This window comes from Emys orbicularis, chromosome 1 (assembly GCF_028017835.1).
Source record: "Emys orbicularis isolate rEmyOrb1 chromosome 1, rEmyOrb1.hap1, whole genome shotgun sequence".
NCBI lineage: Eukaryota > Metazoa > Chordata > Testudines > Emydidae > Emys > Emys orbicularis.
In genome coordinates, this window is record NC_088683.1 from 200,912,915 (window position 1) to 200,928,880 (window position 15,966).

General features: G+C 40.5%; 1 protein-coding gene across 1 annotated transcript in view; it reads right to left on the bottom strand.

The window, feature by feature from the left end:
* Window positions 1-15,966, bottom strand: part of URB1 (URB1 ribosome biogenesis homolog) — a 74,442-nt gene that overhangs the window by 44,243 nt on the left and 14,233 nt on the right. Inside the window, exons 9-16 of the mRNA XM_065420033.1 lie at window positions 14,352-14,547; window positions 12,797-12,934; window positions 12,239-12,412; window positions 11,415-11,559; window positions 8,589-8,711; window positions 4,741-4,853; window positions 3,406-3,525; window positions 222-338 (exon numbers count right to left, since the gene is read on the bottom strand). Coding sequence (XP_065276105.1) covers window positions 222-338; window positions 3,406-3,525; window positions 4,741-4,853; window positions 8,589-8,711; window positions 11,415-11,559; window positions 12,239-12,412; window positions 12,797-12,934; window positions 14,352-14,547 — 1,126 coding nt within the window. The remainder of the gene's footprint in view (window positions 1-221; window positions 339-3,405; window positions 3,526-4,740; window positions 4,854-8,588; window positions 8,712-11,414; window positions 11,560-12,238; window positions 12,413-12,796; window positions 12,935-14,351; window positions 14,548-15,966) is intronic.

Here is a 15,966-nt window from a genome sequence, read left to right on the forward strand (position 1 = left end):
GTAACAATATATCTTATGGGGAGTCAATTCCCCCCAACCCTTTTCATCCACCCCTTCACCAAGGACAACAGATATGAGTTCTGTGTAAAGGATTTAGTCACTGCCTTTCTCAGAATTCATTCACAATCCTTTGAAAAGATTTTCCTCAATAACAGCAAAGTAATTAGCTTCCCATTAATGCTATTCTTGACATTGTTTATCTAACTAATTTGAACAATTACCCTCTCCAAAAACTGAATCACGGCTTCCTTTTTGTCTTCTATTGTATTATCCAAGTGTTCCAGCCACAGTACGAGTTCCTTCCACGTGTACTCAAATACTCCACTGTCATGCAAAACCTAGCCGGAAAAACAGCATGTGAGAGAAAATAAATAGTGTATATTTATAGCTTTTTGTACAGCAGCTTTCATTTTTATTTCTTTTACTACAGACAGAATAGCAGCAAATTGCTGAACACCAGCATTGTCCCCCTCTCTAACTTCTGACAAAAGGGACCTGATTCTTACATATACCAAGGTTGCTTTAGACCACCCTAATTCCACAAAAAGGCCCCAAAGTGGATGTAAATATTATTTACTGCCATTTTACATTGCCAAAGCTGTGTAAAGTGGCCTTGATGTAAATGAGAATCAGGCCCCATGTCTTTATTCATGCTGCCCTCTTTGCTGAAAGCAGCCATCTTCTCCTCCAAAACTTTTCCCAACACACACTTTTTGTTCTGCCTAGCTTTATACAACTCTCAGATACAACTCTAATTTGTTCTTAGTCTTGCACTTATTTTCTTAGATCCATGCATTTTAAGCCCTGATCCTGCAAACAGCTACACACGCAATTAATATTATGCACACAAGTAATGCAGTTGAACAACATGAAGCTACTCATATATGTAAAGTTATTCATAAGGGCAACTGTTTGCAGGACTAGAGTGTTTGTAACATCGGGGGAAGCAGGGATCTGGCTAAACTACAGCCTGATTGCGATCTCACGCCAGTATAAATCAAAAGTAATTTAGGCCTGGTCTAAACACAGTTTTTGTACCCATTAAACTATTACAGTTACGGGTGGTTTTTTTTTTTTTTTTTTTTTTTTTTACCAAAATGATTAAATCAGTAAAACCCCTAATGGGGACATAGTTTTACCATTGAAAAGGTGCCTTATACCGGTATAGGTTATTCCCAGAAATTATGGGTAACAAGCTATAGGGACAAGGCCCTTTTCACAACTGCATCCACGCTATGGTGATTAGTTGCAAGCCAATATAGTGAAAGCAGTACAAAAACTGTGTAGACAAGTTCTGACTCAACTGAAGTCAAAAAAGTTAAACCAGCATTAAGTGAAATCAAAATCAGACCTTTTGTGTTTAAAACAGCAGCACAGGTAATCATGTAATAAATAAACTAACTGAAGTTACTGAAAGAGAGAGGACACTATTATATGAAAACTCAAATAACAAGCTTCTATATAATTTTATGAGCTTTGTCTTTTGCAAAACATATATTGAAAACAGTTCTCTTTCAGGGCTCAGTTTGTTCAGCTTTCACTCTGTGTGCTACACTGGCAGATACAAAAATAGCATCTCTGATTACACGAATCTGACATGACAATTCATCAAAAAAAATGATTCACTCTTAAATAATTAACTACTTCTGGCAGATTCTCAAAAAAGAACAGTACTTTCAGCCCTCATGAAAAGAGGCAGGAACAGAATGCAAAATTTGAAAACATACCTTCAATTTATATTCCATTATGTTGAAAAATAAAGCAAAAAAAGACTCATTAACATCTCTCTCTCTTTTTTTTTTTTTTTTTTTTAAGTTAAGAATTTTGAAAAGCCCATTGGAACTGATACAACTGTCCTGACCTCACTGCTTATGTCTCCCTTTCAAAGAAAATAGAATGAACTGAAAGGAGAAAATGAATCAGGCAGCCCAAATCTCTGCTCATCAATCAAATATACTACCAAAAAAAAAAAAAAAACAAAAAAAAAACCACGCTATTGCTTTTAAATGTAAATACGTTTAAGCACCAGAGGCTCACACAAGAGGAGCTTACCCACCACCATTAAGGACTGCACATTTACGAACCAGGCTTTTCTTATGCAGCTGCCAAAAGTAACTGTAACAGAAATTCTACGGGGAACCAAATTCCAGCTCTGATCCTGAACCCGATAACATCTGTGGGAGTTCTGTCATTGTCTTCGCTGGAAGCAGATTCACTGTCTTTAAGCCTCTACAACATTTTGTACTGAATCCCACTGGCCCCAGATGTGGTGTTACCATGCAAGCATTAAAATCCAGAGGCCGTTGAACTCAGTGTGAAGACCCTCACTAGCTCCAAAGGGCTTTGGATTGTAACTTAAGTTTTTTTAATTAAATTAAATTAAATTATTGGAGATATCCTATCTCCTAGAACTGGAAGGGACCTTGAAAGATCATCGAGTCCAGCCCCCTGCCTTCACTAGCAGGACCAAATACTGATTTTGCCCCAGATCCCTAAGTGGCCCCCTCAAGGATTGAACTCACAACCCTGGGTTTAGCAGGCCAATGCTCTGAGCTATCCCTCCCCCGCAAGTCCTTAAAAATTCATCTGTGATCTGGCACCTTGCTTTGCTGACAGTGGCAGCCAATGCTAGTGCCACAAGCAGGAGGAGCACACTAGTGGGTAACAGACTCACGTGCATCTCAGTGGCTGACATGAACTATACAACGGAACTCCTTATGTAATTTCTCTGATAAAAGCAGCTGTTTCCAGCTTTCAAAATGCAACCTGTGATAAAACCTGATAACAGTAATCACATGCCAGATTTAACTTTTAAAATCCAAATCATTTTGGTTTGTGAATGATGTTACAACTGGGTACCCAGGGACAAGCTCCTGGACCTGTGCAGAAGTCACTATTCACTGGGGCTATGCACAGTCACAACGATCCACCTGCATGGACCTGATTGCAGAATCAGGGCCTAGGAACATCTAGGCCAGATTTTTTTAATTTAGGCTCCTAAATCCATATTGAGGCATCTAACTAGAAGTGACCTGATTTTCAGAGGCACCAAACTTCTGCAGCTGCCATTGACTTCAATGGGATTTGTGGGCCTTAAGCACTTCTGAAAATCAGGCATCTTCTATTTAGGTGCCAAAATGTAGATTTTTTTTATTATTTGTTTTTTAAAGGGTAAATAATATTCACTGCTACCCAGAAAAGACTGTGGCCAATGGGACTATTTCATATGAGCAGAACAGGTTGGCTGTGAGCCAAGGAGTGAATAATTACAGTCAAATTAAATTAGAGACTCTTTAAAATCAAAGTGCTAAAAAAACAACCTTAGCGTGATCAACATCAACACACTGCTGTTGGCACAAACTATATAAATGTGTTTAAGTATTTGAGGCCAAAGAAAAAACTTACCTTGATGATCAGTTGTTTTGTTGACGTTTTCAGTTGTGAATGGTTACTTGTTACAAACATTTTCATCAGTAAATAAAATACTGATCTTTCACCACGAACCTTTTCTGTTTCCAAGACATCCTAAAAGAATAATGGGTTTAAACCTCCCTTGTGTGATAACACTGGACAGGAATAAGTTACACTGTGGCAGAAGAATAGCAAAAACTGTTTTGCAGGCCATAGCTTTTTTGGGCTGGCCAAGTAGAAGTAGCGTGATTTGAACGAATTCTGCAATTAGTGGGTGAGCAAGAGGAGTATAATAACCTTTGAGCAGTGGAAGGAGTGTGTCTAATAGGAAAACCAACTAACAGAAGGGTCTAAGTAGAACACCACACCCTTTAACTTTCCCTCATCACCAATAATCCTGATGTCATACTAATACTGACTCAAGGGGAAATAAATCCATTTATCCCAGGGCTGAATTTAGGTCCCAGAGAACAGGAAATCAGTGTAAGTCGCTTCTGTTCTGACAGGTGCCGAATTATTACAAATGTGCACTACTTTACTGCTTATTCTACTTTTCTGACCAACCCAATGTGCAAAATACAAAAACCCTTTGCATCACTGTTGAATATGGCCTTCTAACTTTTCCTTTAAGCACTTGCCTAACACTAGTAGTGTGCAAAACAGCAAAATTACACTGCTGTTGAAACTGGCAAGAAGTAAATTTTTTTTTGCCAGTTTCAAAGATCTTTCCCACTCCCTCTTAAGTCTCTTCCCTGTTCTCTATGGCTGGCTGAATATGATGGAGAATCTGTTATCATGGAGGGTTCCAATCAGGGCAGCCTTGAGTCACTTCTTTCCCTCACTGCTAACTCTCACAAGGCAGGTTCAAATCCTTTCTCCAGCCAGCTGTAGGAGGGTCTCTTCCTATATGTGCCTGGAGTAAATGAGAAGAGAGGGGAGTCTGTGAAAGCCTCCACTCGCATAAGCAAGGAGTCACCTAGGGTAAGGTTCTTCTCCAGCAGGTGTTTAGAAGCAGCACCCGAGCATCCTGCTCACCTCCTTGATTTGCAGCCACAATCCTTCCATCCCTCGGTGTCCAGAAGATTCTCACTCTTGCCTCTGGGAGCAGCAGATTTTAGGATGCCCCTTTTAACCCTTCTTAGGAGAGGAGCGAATTTCTATTCCCACAAAGGTCCTAGGCCTTTGTTGAGCCAATGATTCCCGGGCTCTTGCTTAATGGAAACAGATGCTGAAATGACTGGACTGGCACTAAAGACGTGCAGCATCAGAGACAAAGACATGAGGGCAACTGGCAAAAGAAACAGATAAACGCATCTGCAATTCTCCTACCTGTACTCTGAACCAGGCAAATTTATTTGCCGGCAGTTCCAGGGCCACTTTCAGTATATGGTGCTGTAGAACAGGAGGGATCTCCTCTCGGAGTCCTTTTTCAGTGACAATACCTGGGGTTGGAAAACAGTTAGTAATAATATTACTTTGCATTTCTAGATCTCAGAGAGCTTCACAAACATTCATTATTTAAGCCTCAAAGCACTCTTATGAAGTGAGCAAGCAAGAAATTCATAGATTTTAAGGCCAGGATTAATATCTAGTCTGACCTCCTGAGTAACACAATCCAAACGACCTCACCCAGTTCACACTGTAGGGATCATTAGGCCCACCCTTGACAACATAGCCCCTTGGGTTATCACGCAGCAACTCCAAACAGTAGTTTTACATAACAAGTGAAAAAGAAAACCCAGGTGCTGTTCAGATTGCAGCGGGAAATTTAGCGAAGACTACAACATGGAATTTGACCTAGGTGTCCGGACTAATACCCATACTGTTACAAAATGTGATATGGCATATTTACTAACCGCAAGTGAACTTTGGGCTTACATCTCACCAAAAGTAGCTTTTTATCATTTATTTGCAACAAGTGGTATTTTTCACCTAAAGCAAAAAACAGACTGAGATGGGATACTTTATTTTTCTGAATTAATCAGAGATCAAATTCTACCCATATAATTCACAAAACTAGTGATGCTACCATTGGTTCATTAAGCACAGAGTGGGAGCTGCCTCATATTTTAACTCCACTCTGGTATGCACTCTATAATCTCATTTTCTATGGGGTGAGCTCAGTGTTCTCTTTTCTTGTATTGTGTAATTTGTATATGGGACAGCACATTAAAAAAAGATAGCAGAACTAACAAAACTCCAAAGTTCCACCAGCAGCAAAACTAAACAATGGGATCAGCTGTTAAACATACAGATTGTTACAAGTCAAAAACAGACTGCCTGTCTTCAGTCCCACTGGCAGACTGCTCAATTCTGTGCAGGAGGATGGGAGATTTGTGACTAATTCTCAATGTACTTTTCTGCCAAAAAATGTGAGGTGCTAAAGTTTTATTCCTTGTGTCACATTATAACTAAACACAATACCAAGGGGTCATTGCCTTATCAAGATACATGTCCCTCCTTTTGTTTTTTGGAAAAATCAATCCATTATGTTGCAAGAAATACTGGGACACACAGGACACATGATTTTGTGAGGCAGCCACAGAATAAACTAACCATGGCAGTGCACTCTGATTGGGGCACAAGGGGGATGGGAAGCCCATGCATTAGTCTATTTATTTTAAGACTTTTGGCTCTCCTTTTCTTGACAAACTTTTAATTTATGTAACTCCTACTCTTATATACCTTACAAGGGACTGCACATAGTACAGATAATTATTCTAGCTCTATGGTACAGAAAATGTATATACTTCTCTACTCAGTTTTGCTGCACAAAGAAACACTCCTTGTCTCCTATGTAACAGTTGCCCAAACTCAAACCATCTCATATTACTGTTAATAATTCTCCTATTATGAGCTTCCCTCAGAAGCAACACCATGTAGAATTCCATTCCTCTTCCCTTGGACTGCAGGAAGCATGATTGAAAAAACAGAGCAGTAGAAGAAGAAAGGGTTACTTTTGACACCTTCCAGAAGAGACCACTGCATTGGTAAGTGATTTTTTTAAACCTCTAATGAATTACCCTATCCCTTTAAGAGATTGCAATGTTGTTGCAAATATGAAGAGTTCTAAAATCACTTATTTAGGCTGGGATTGTCATAGGGGCCTGAGGGAGTTAGGCGCCCATATCCCATTGAAAGTCACTGGGAATTAACAGACAGCAGGTTTAAAACAAACAAAAGGAAGGTTTTCTTCACACAATGCACAGTAAAACTGTGGAACTCTTTGCCAGAGGATGTTGCCGAGACTATAACAGGGTTCAAAAGAGAACTAGATATATTCATGGAGGAAGGTCCATCAATGGCTATTAGCCAGGGTGGGCAAGGATGGTGTCCCTAGCCTGTTTGCCTGAATCTGGGAATGGGCGACAGGGAATGGATCACTTTATGATTACCAGTTCTGTTCATTCCCTCTGGGGCACCTGGCATTGGCCACTGTCTGAAGACAGGATACTGGGCTACATGGACCTTTGTTCTGACCCAGTATGGCCTTCTAATGTTATGTTCTTATGAGTTAGGCACCTAGAAATTCCAGATTTTTGCAAGTAAATTTTCTGTAAACAACATCAAGAAGTAGATTAGAAAATAATTTTTAAAATTTAAAAATAGGAGTGGATGTGACAAAACAGATATGGAATTTAAGAAAAAAATGTCTTTTTCCTGTTGTGACACTGGCAGACCAGGTGCCAGCTGTTGCCAAGTCTGAAGGCATCAGCTGAGCACTGACAAATTCGTATTTGGAAACCAGACCTATATATTAGTATTGTTCAAGACAGGTGTTAGACTTCTAAGAATCTATTTAGATTCTGTAAAATGCTTGTAAGTTGCTCCATGCATTGATCTTACTTCTAATGTCTGTATCCCATGCTGTAAGGTAATATGAAAGTTTTGTTTTATAATTTTAAAAATGCCTGCTATGAGCTTGTGAGCCTCAGCAGGAAGAGGGGTTCCCCCACCCACCAAGAAGGATTATCCAGGCCATCGTAGGACAGAAACTTTATGGATTGCCCCATCCACCCAGGAAGAAGTTACGTGCAGGAGCTCTTGTCCCATCAGTTTGAACTCTGGGGGATGGACATAGAAAGTTGCTCTCAAGAAGAAATAGTTATCTCTTTGCTGTTTAGACTCTTACAAGGGCTGGAGCTAAGAAACAAGAGCAGAGATTCCCCGGAGTCAACCTAGGTTAGCCCTAAAAGACATTAAATGGACAGATTACTACATCTCTGTCACCTTTTGGAACCACAGACTGTAACTCATTTGTGCTTATAAGTTGCCTGCTTTAACATGTAAATAAACCCTCTCATTTTTTTTCCTAGGTAATAAATCCTTAATTAGTTTATTATAGGATTGGCTACCAGCATTGTTTTTGGTGTTAGATCTAAGGTACAAACTGATCTGGGGTAAGTGACTGGTCTCCTGAGACTGGGAGCAACCTGAATATTTTTGATTTTTGATGTTAGTGACCATCCATCACTAAGTCCAGCTTGCCTGGGTGGCAAGACAGACTGGAGTGCCCAAGGGGACTGCCCGTGACTCCATGGTAACACTCTTACAGTGATCCAGGAGTTCACATTTGTTACTAGGTTGGGGAAATCTAATTATAGAACATGGCACCAGCTTGCCCTGCTTTTCTGACAGACTGCCCGGAGGCTGGCACTTACAACCATGAACCACTCCAGACAGCAACCCCCCATAACCCTTAATATTTATAGTTTTAAAGCTAAATCCTTGGGGCAGCGATCTTGTCATTTTACATTTGTTTGTGAAGTGCTATGCCCTGCACAAACAGCAAAATGAAATGGTGATGTAATCGAGAGTCTAAAACAGGTTACTCTTTTGAGGACACTTCTGTTCCTTTTACTAAGTAGAAAAGCAATCAACCTCTCCTGCTAGAGCAGGGGTTCTCAGACTTTTGTACTGCTGACCCCTTTCACACTGCAAGCCTCTGAGTGCGACCCCCCCTTATACACTAAAAACACTTTTTAATATATTTAACACCATTATAAATGCTGGAGGCAAAGCGGGGTTTGGGGTGGAGGGTGGCAGCCCGCGACCCCCCATGTAATAACCTCGTGACCCCCTGAGGGGTCCCGACCCCCAGTTTGAGGACCCCTGTCCTAGAGGCTTTTAATGCTTTCATTAGCCAGCTGAAGAATATTTAAATACCCTTAACATACCTTTTAGCAGTTTGCTGAAATCAAAGTTGCTCTGAGCTACCAAATGGGGAACAACCTTCTGACAAAGGCATATGACCTGAAGTAACACAGCTTTCAGAAGAGTGGTCTCTGCATCATCTGAGCCTGAACACAGATAGAATGAATATATTTAGAATTAGTTCATTTTTCCTTCAGTCAAAGGAAACCCACAATCTCGCAATGTTTTAACACAGTGATACTCTCAAGCCACAAGTGGCTCTTTAGTGTCTCTCCTGTTTGCAGCACACGCTATTAAAACACTGTGGAATTTATTTAGTAACCAGTCAGGAGGTTTTTACTATGTTATCAACCAATTAAGTTATCAACTTGCACTAATTTATTAACTTATTTGCTGTGAGAATAATATATTTTATTATAGTATATTTCAATATACACACACACTAAATATTTCCCCCATCATTAACACTACTGTGGCTTTTTTGAGTAATGTTGATTGCTAATTTGGCTCCTGAACCACAGTGGTCTGACTATCACTGCTCTAACCCACATTTGTATTATTATTTGTATTATCAGTAGCATCCACTACGAGCTAGGCTCTGTCCAGCTGACTAATAAAAAGAAGCAGAATTGGATACACACCCCTTTTTCTGTATTAATATTTATACTTTTAAATCTGGATTAGTTGATCAAATTCTTACACGGGGACCTGTCGTTTTAAAATTTGCCTGTATAGTGCCCCCCACATCTGAAGATACAATCTCTTCCCTTAAAAAGCATACCATCTATCAATCTCTAAAGCAGGGGTCGGCAACGTTTGGCACGCGGCTCGCCAGGGTAAGCACCCTGGCGGGCCGGGCCAGTTTTATTTACCTGCTGACGCGGCAGGTTCGGCCGATGGCGGCCCCCACTGGCCGCGGTTCGCCGTCCCGGGCCAATGGGGGCGGCGGGAAGCGGCGCAGGTGAGCGATGTGCTGGCCGCGGCTTCCCGCCGCCCCCATTGGCCCAGGTCGGCGAACTGCAGCCAGTGGGGGCCGCGATCGGCCGAACCTGCCGCGTCAGCAGGTAAATAAAACTGGCCCGGCCTGCCAGGGTGCTTACCCTGGCGAGCCGCGTGCCAAACGTTGCCGACCCCTGCTCTAACGTAAATGATAGAAAGAAATAGGAAAGTGAAGCAGGGCTTTGGAGCAGAGCCCGGAGCTGAAGCGCAGAGCAGCTCCGAAGCAGTGGAGCTGCAGGTTTTTGCCTGGAGCTGGAGCAGAGCCGGAGCACAGCTCCAAAGCCCTGAAGTGAAGAATACAGCTAACCAATATCATTGCTTTTTTATCATTGACATTGGGTACATTGGTGTTGGATATACAGTATATACTGGAAATGTATCACTATTTATTTCAGCTAAGGTTTCTCTCTCCCCTGCTGTTGTTTTTTAAATAATAATCTCCAAATGTGAAGCCTTAGAATGAGGAGATCATTTAGTGACTGTAAGATGTGCAGCAGGTACAACAGAAACATCCTCATTCATGTACAGCAGCCATCCACTTATAAGCAAAAGGCATTTCAGCAGCCTAAACTATTTTTCTGGTTTATTGACAGCTGAATTGATGTGAGGCTGCATAAAGGCAAATTGTTGTACAGCTGCTAGTGGAAGTAAATAAATACAGTGTAAAAATAGCAGAACAATTCTTTACAACATTTTTTTTCCCTGTTGGCCAGCGTTTCCCAAAACGTGGAACATCCCCTCGCCCCCCCCAAAACTAGATGGGAAGATGAGAACAGACCTCTCTACTGTTATCCACACTCTCAGCTTACAGTTTTTAAAAAATGAAATCTCTAGCTGTAATGGCTGCAAAGAAAACCTTGAAAACATGACCTGCGAGTAACTGATGCAGCAGAGCCTGTCTGAGTTTGCAGAGAGCCTGAAACAACTGCTTTTTAGGTGTAAACTCCCCTGTTTGTTATGATAGGTGCTAAAGTATCATCACTGGCCTCTGATTTAAGTGTCAATATTAACAACTGTTTTGCTGCTCACAAAACTCCTATGAAAGGAGAGGAAGTTTCATATTGCGAAGAGCTACACAAGCGTTTCTCTCAGCATGGGACATGCCACCCTGGGAGGGCACAAAGTAAGAGTGGGTGCACAGAAGACATATCAATTAAGACATGTAGGCCATTAGGGACATGCCACCCTGGGAGGGCACAAAGTAAGAGTGGGTGCACAGAAGACATATCAATTAAGACATGTAGGCCATTAGCAATAATTGGCTAGGCTGCAGGGGGCATGACTGGTTTGATTTTCTGTAGAGTAGTGGTTCTCAAAGCCAGTCCGCCGCTTGTTCAGGGAAAGCCCCTGCCGGGCCAGGCCGGTTTGTTTACCTGCCGCGTCCGCAGGTTCGGCTGATCACAGCTCCCACTGGCCGCGGTTCACCGCTCCAGGCCAATGGGGGCTGCAAGAAGCGGCGCGGGACAAGGAATGTGCTGGCCGCCGCTTCACACAGCCCCCATTGGCCTTGAGCGGCAAACCGTGGCTAGTGGGAGCCACAATTGGCCAAACCTGCGGACGCAGCAGGTAAACAAACCGGCCCAGCCCGGCAGGGGCTTTCCCTGAACAAGTGACGGACCGGCTTTGAGAACCACTGCTGTAGAGGGACTCAGCTTTAAAAAAATGTTGGAACACAGCTATAGACAAAGGTCCTTGCCAAAGGACCATACTGACTGAATACCAAATACCAAGGATAAAATCCAGGCTCCAATGAAATGGTGGCAAAACTTCCATTGATTTCAGTGGGGCCAGGATTTCACCACAACTGTTTATATACATATAAGATGTTATGCCTACAAATATTTTCCTACCGTGCTGTTCATTGGTTTCTGTGATCTCAGTCATTTCCTCCTCAGTGGAAATGGTGTCTTCCCTTCTCTCCCCATCATGTTGTTCTCTCTCTTGTTTTAGAAGTGACTGCCAGACCGCCACTATGCTGTTCATGTCAGGTAAAAGCTAAAGACAAAATATATACGCAAGAAAAAAAATCAACAGCTCTTCAGTGCTGCACAATGCTGTAATGATGCAAATATTCCTAACACACTGACAAGGAGAATTGCTTACACTATGCAATTTGAATACAGATTGAAATCAGATTTTTATTTTCAGCTCTGCAGAGAATAAACATATCAAAGAAGAACACCATATTAAAAACAGATATGAAAAGTTACCAAGTGCTTAGCATTTTTTGGCTGTCTGGATTTCAATGTAATAAACATTTTCAAACCAAGGACCAGTTTCTGCTATAGATTACCGGAGTGTAAATCGGGATGAACTCCACTGACTTCAATTTACTTAAAGTGAGAGTAGAATTTGGCCCCAAATTATTAAAAAGCTGCTCTTAATTTTAATAGTTTTCCTCAGTACTAGCACACCAGCTGCCAGTGTTATGAATTCATCTTAGAACAGAATTTTATTGGCATTTCCACTGACCAGATTTATTAGCTACCTTGCTGTACTACAGTACTGGTTATTAACAATTAAAATGTCTATAAAATACCTAGGAACTTTTATGTGCTTGGACCCCAGGATACAATAAATCAGGGGCAGAGTGCACTAGTGCACTGGAGCAGTTATCTGCTGCAAACCTGTAATTCTAGGCCCTTGCTGTTTTTTAATATCTTCTCTTTTGTACCTTGCTAAGGGCTTCTCTGTACAGTTGGACAAATTCCTGCATCATCAGTGGAGTGTAGATTTCTGACTTTTGCCATATTTCCTCATTCAGACAGTGCTCAATATTTTTCAGGGCTCTTCTCAAAATAGTTGACATAAGGGACAAGATGGTGTGTTTCACTGTTTTGCTGGGTAACTAAAAGAAAGAGAAGCTGAATTAACAATAAAGTTACAGTGCTTCTTCCCTATCCATTGTATTCAAACTACTTATTTTGGAGTATTTGTTGAAACTTGTAAACAAGATAATTGTTTTTTAAAACTGGGTGAAAAAATACCAGCCCTTACAGCCAGTGAGCAGTTGCACAGCTGTGGCTTACAAGAAGTTAATGAAAGAAACAATCAGTGGGACTTAAATACATGTTTAAGTGCTTTCTTGAATTGGGGTCACAATTTGGAGCATTCGGCATAAAATCTGATAATTAATTGATTTTAAAAGTTACTTGGATGATCACCTTTCACACTCTTAACCCTAAGGAGGTTGTTTGGGAAAAGCCACATTGAGACAATAAAATGCTCTTACATTTAATCCTTGGGTGAACATAGTTTTATTGCACACCACAGGAACTGTTGTTACCATCACCATAGAAAGCAATCTAGGGAGTGGAATAAACTCTGCAGTTTTAAAAGAGTTGGAAATCTCTGGTTGAGCCTCATAGATCTGAAATAAAAATAATAGAGTTTAACCAAGACTGATGTAATCATGCGGCTTTGCAGCCAATTCTACAGAATACATTACAAACACGATATTATTTGTTAAAGGTTACTAACAACTGTACTAAATGTCAGGTTCCACACAAAGGGCACTCGAAAGTTAACCACAGAGCATACATACTTAAAACACAGTCATTCTAAAATGATGATTACTAATGAGTAGTAGTATATACTGCAGAGCATACATCAACTTTATGTTCAGTTACACAGGAAACCTGCAGAAAATTTGCTTGTTATCCTTGGAAGCCCTGCTCTATTTAACAGATGGCACTGTATACACCACTCAGCTATTTTAAGATAAAAAAAAAGGCGGAGGAGTATACAGCAAGGACAAAAGGATTCTCTAGCCATTTGTTTTTGTGTCTTGAAAACCAAAATCCTCACTGGGATTTTTCTCACAGACTGTAATGCCAACTCCTTCTTTCCCAATTTAGGTAAATGTTTATACCTCTTTCTACTCCCAGAATGGCCTTTTACCAAATGACCTTCTCACTCACCTTACATCTACACTTCTCAAAGCTGCCATGGCTCCAAGCCACAGCTCATTTTACTCAGCGTTCACAGAAAACAGGATGAAACTTTTTTCTTTACCATCTTCAACATTTATTTTACAACATCCTGCCTCTTCTTTCCTAACATAACATCAATTACTAAAGGTATTTCAGAACCCTTATGTCCTTCCTGTTTAGGTCATTTAAACCACAACAGTTTACCTCCTTTGTAGCTGGGCCTTTGGATCTCATTTGATTTTTAAAATAAATTAATTATTTAAAGTAAGTGCCTTGCTGCCTTTTTGGTGAGGGAACATCACTAAACAGCATGTGTACACAGCTGGGAACACACTACATCTTCATCCACTAGAGCCTCAGCTTAGGCACATTCTCCTCTGACACCAAACTACTGATTCTTTCAATTAAGAGGCCAGATCCTCGGCTGGTGCAAATCAGTTTAGCTCTACTGAAGTCAACATAGCATCCTCAATTTATACCAGCTCAGGCCAAGATCTTCAATTTGAAGTCACACACAAAAAAATATTTCCACAATAGAACTGATTGGGCCCATGTATTGCATGGCATCCCAAGAGTGGTAAATTTTGCACCGTACTAACAGTACTTAGAATGTGCTGCAATACCCAGCTGTAACAGGTGGAGTTAAGGGCAAATTGTCCAATATAGCATTGAATTTCCTTGTTAAGTGGCTTTAGGTAGGCTATGAGTGTTTGACTTTTCTGTCATTTGTATTACACAATCATACAAAATAATAGTACTTGTTTAAACAAAAAATTTTGATCTTTAAAAAAAAAAAAAGCCTCAAAACGGGCTTTTCCATATACAGAAAGCACACATTTTTCATCTCTCTCTTACCTTTTTTAGCAATTTGATATTGTCTAACCAGGTTGACTTCAGTCTGGGAATGAAGGAATATTGGGTTTCCTTAAAGTATTTATTCAGTAAATCTGGGCACACTTTAAGAATATTCACCATAAGATCAGCAACCATCTCATCCTCTGTTGCAGTTTTTAAATTCAGCAGAAAGCGCAGAAGCACCAAATTTCCTCCTCTGTAAAGACAAAATGGGGGGAGGGGGGGGGGAGAGAAAAGTCACAATTTTAATATTTTAAGCACTCCACTAGCTCAGTAACTCCAGTATTAATAATGTTATAATGCAAGAGGTCAAATTCTGCTCTACTCTCATTTTTGCTGGTGTAAATCCAAAGTGACTTCTCTGACATGAATAGAGTCACCCTGGATTTATATTGGTGTAACTAAGAATAGAATATAGCTAAAGGTCTCTTACATGATGTACTGTAGCTAAAACAGAGCCCTCATCAACACAGTACCACTGAGAGATTCCAAAAAATATTCTAACCAAATATCACAAACTTAAAAACATAGAATTATAGCATTATATTAAACTGGAAAATATTTTTCTGTAGCCCCCCTTATGAAGATAGGTTATTTTAAAATCTGTTCAGTCATGGCATTGCAGATGGCTTCTTCTAAACGACCCTGAGCAAAGTGAGAATGTTGCAAATGCCAAGGGAACAGCTCTTCAAATTTACCCCAAAGCAAGAAAACAATTTGCGTGAATATAAGAGTTATAAATGGACTTCAGCCAACTGGTTTGTCTAGCAATGAAGCACAACATCACTGTACCCGCCTCCCTCCATGGAAACATAAAAGTTTAGATTATTTTCCCTGTTGGTCATAAACTGGGTGCATAAGTATTTTATCCAGTAAGCCAACAGTGACTGTGAGACAAATGAAAAAGCTGGTCAGGTGTTATGAACCAAATTCTAGTGCCACTGAAGTTAATAGCAAAACTCACATTAAATTTAGGGGGACAAGGATATGTATTTGTAGTTCCATAAGCCAGTAAATTAAAACAGACACTTCGGCGTGGCAAGGTCAACATTAGCAATTTCATCTTTGTTACTTTATGCTAACATAAATGATTTGAGGTCTGGGAAAACCACCTTACAATGAAAGACTTAAGGTACTTAATCTATTTAGCTTCTCAAATACCTGATGGTTAAGAGGCAACTTAATCACAGTCTATAAGAACCTGTGCAGAGAAAAGCTACCTGATCCGAGAGGGATCCCTAATTTAGCAGACAAAAGTATGAGATCCAATGGCTGGAAACTGAAGCTTAAAAAATTCAAACTGAAAACATTTTTAAACAGGGAGGGTAATTTTTGGAACAGATGCCTAAGGGATGTGGTTGATTATCCATTACTTGAAATCTTTTAATTGAAATTGGATGTCTTTCTAAAACATACGCCTTAGTTCCACCCAGTTATTGAGCTCAATCCAGGAATTACTGAGTGAAATTCTATAGCCTGTGTTATGCATGTGGTCAGACTAGATGACTAGAATGGTACCCTTCTTTCCTTAAAAATCTACGAAATACAGACTGGAAACCCAATGGCCCCTTCCTCCCGCCCAAAATGAATATAGACAAAAAAGCCCTGTTAATTC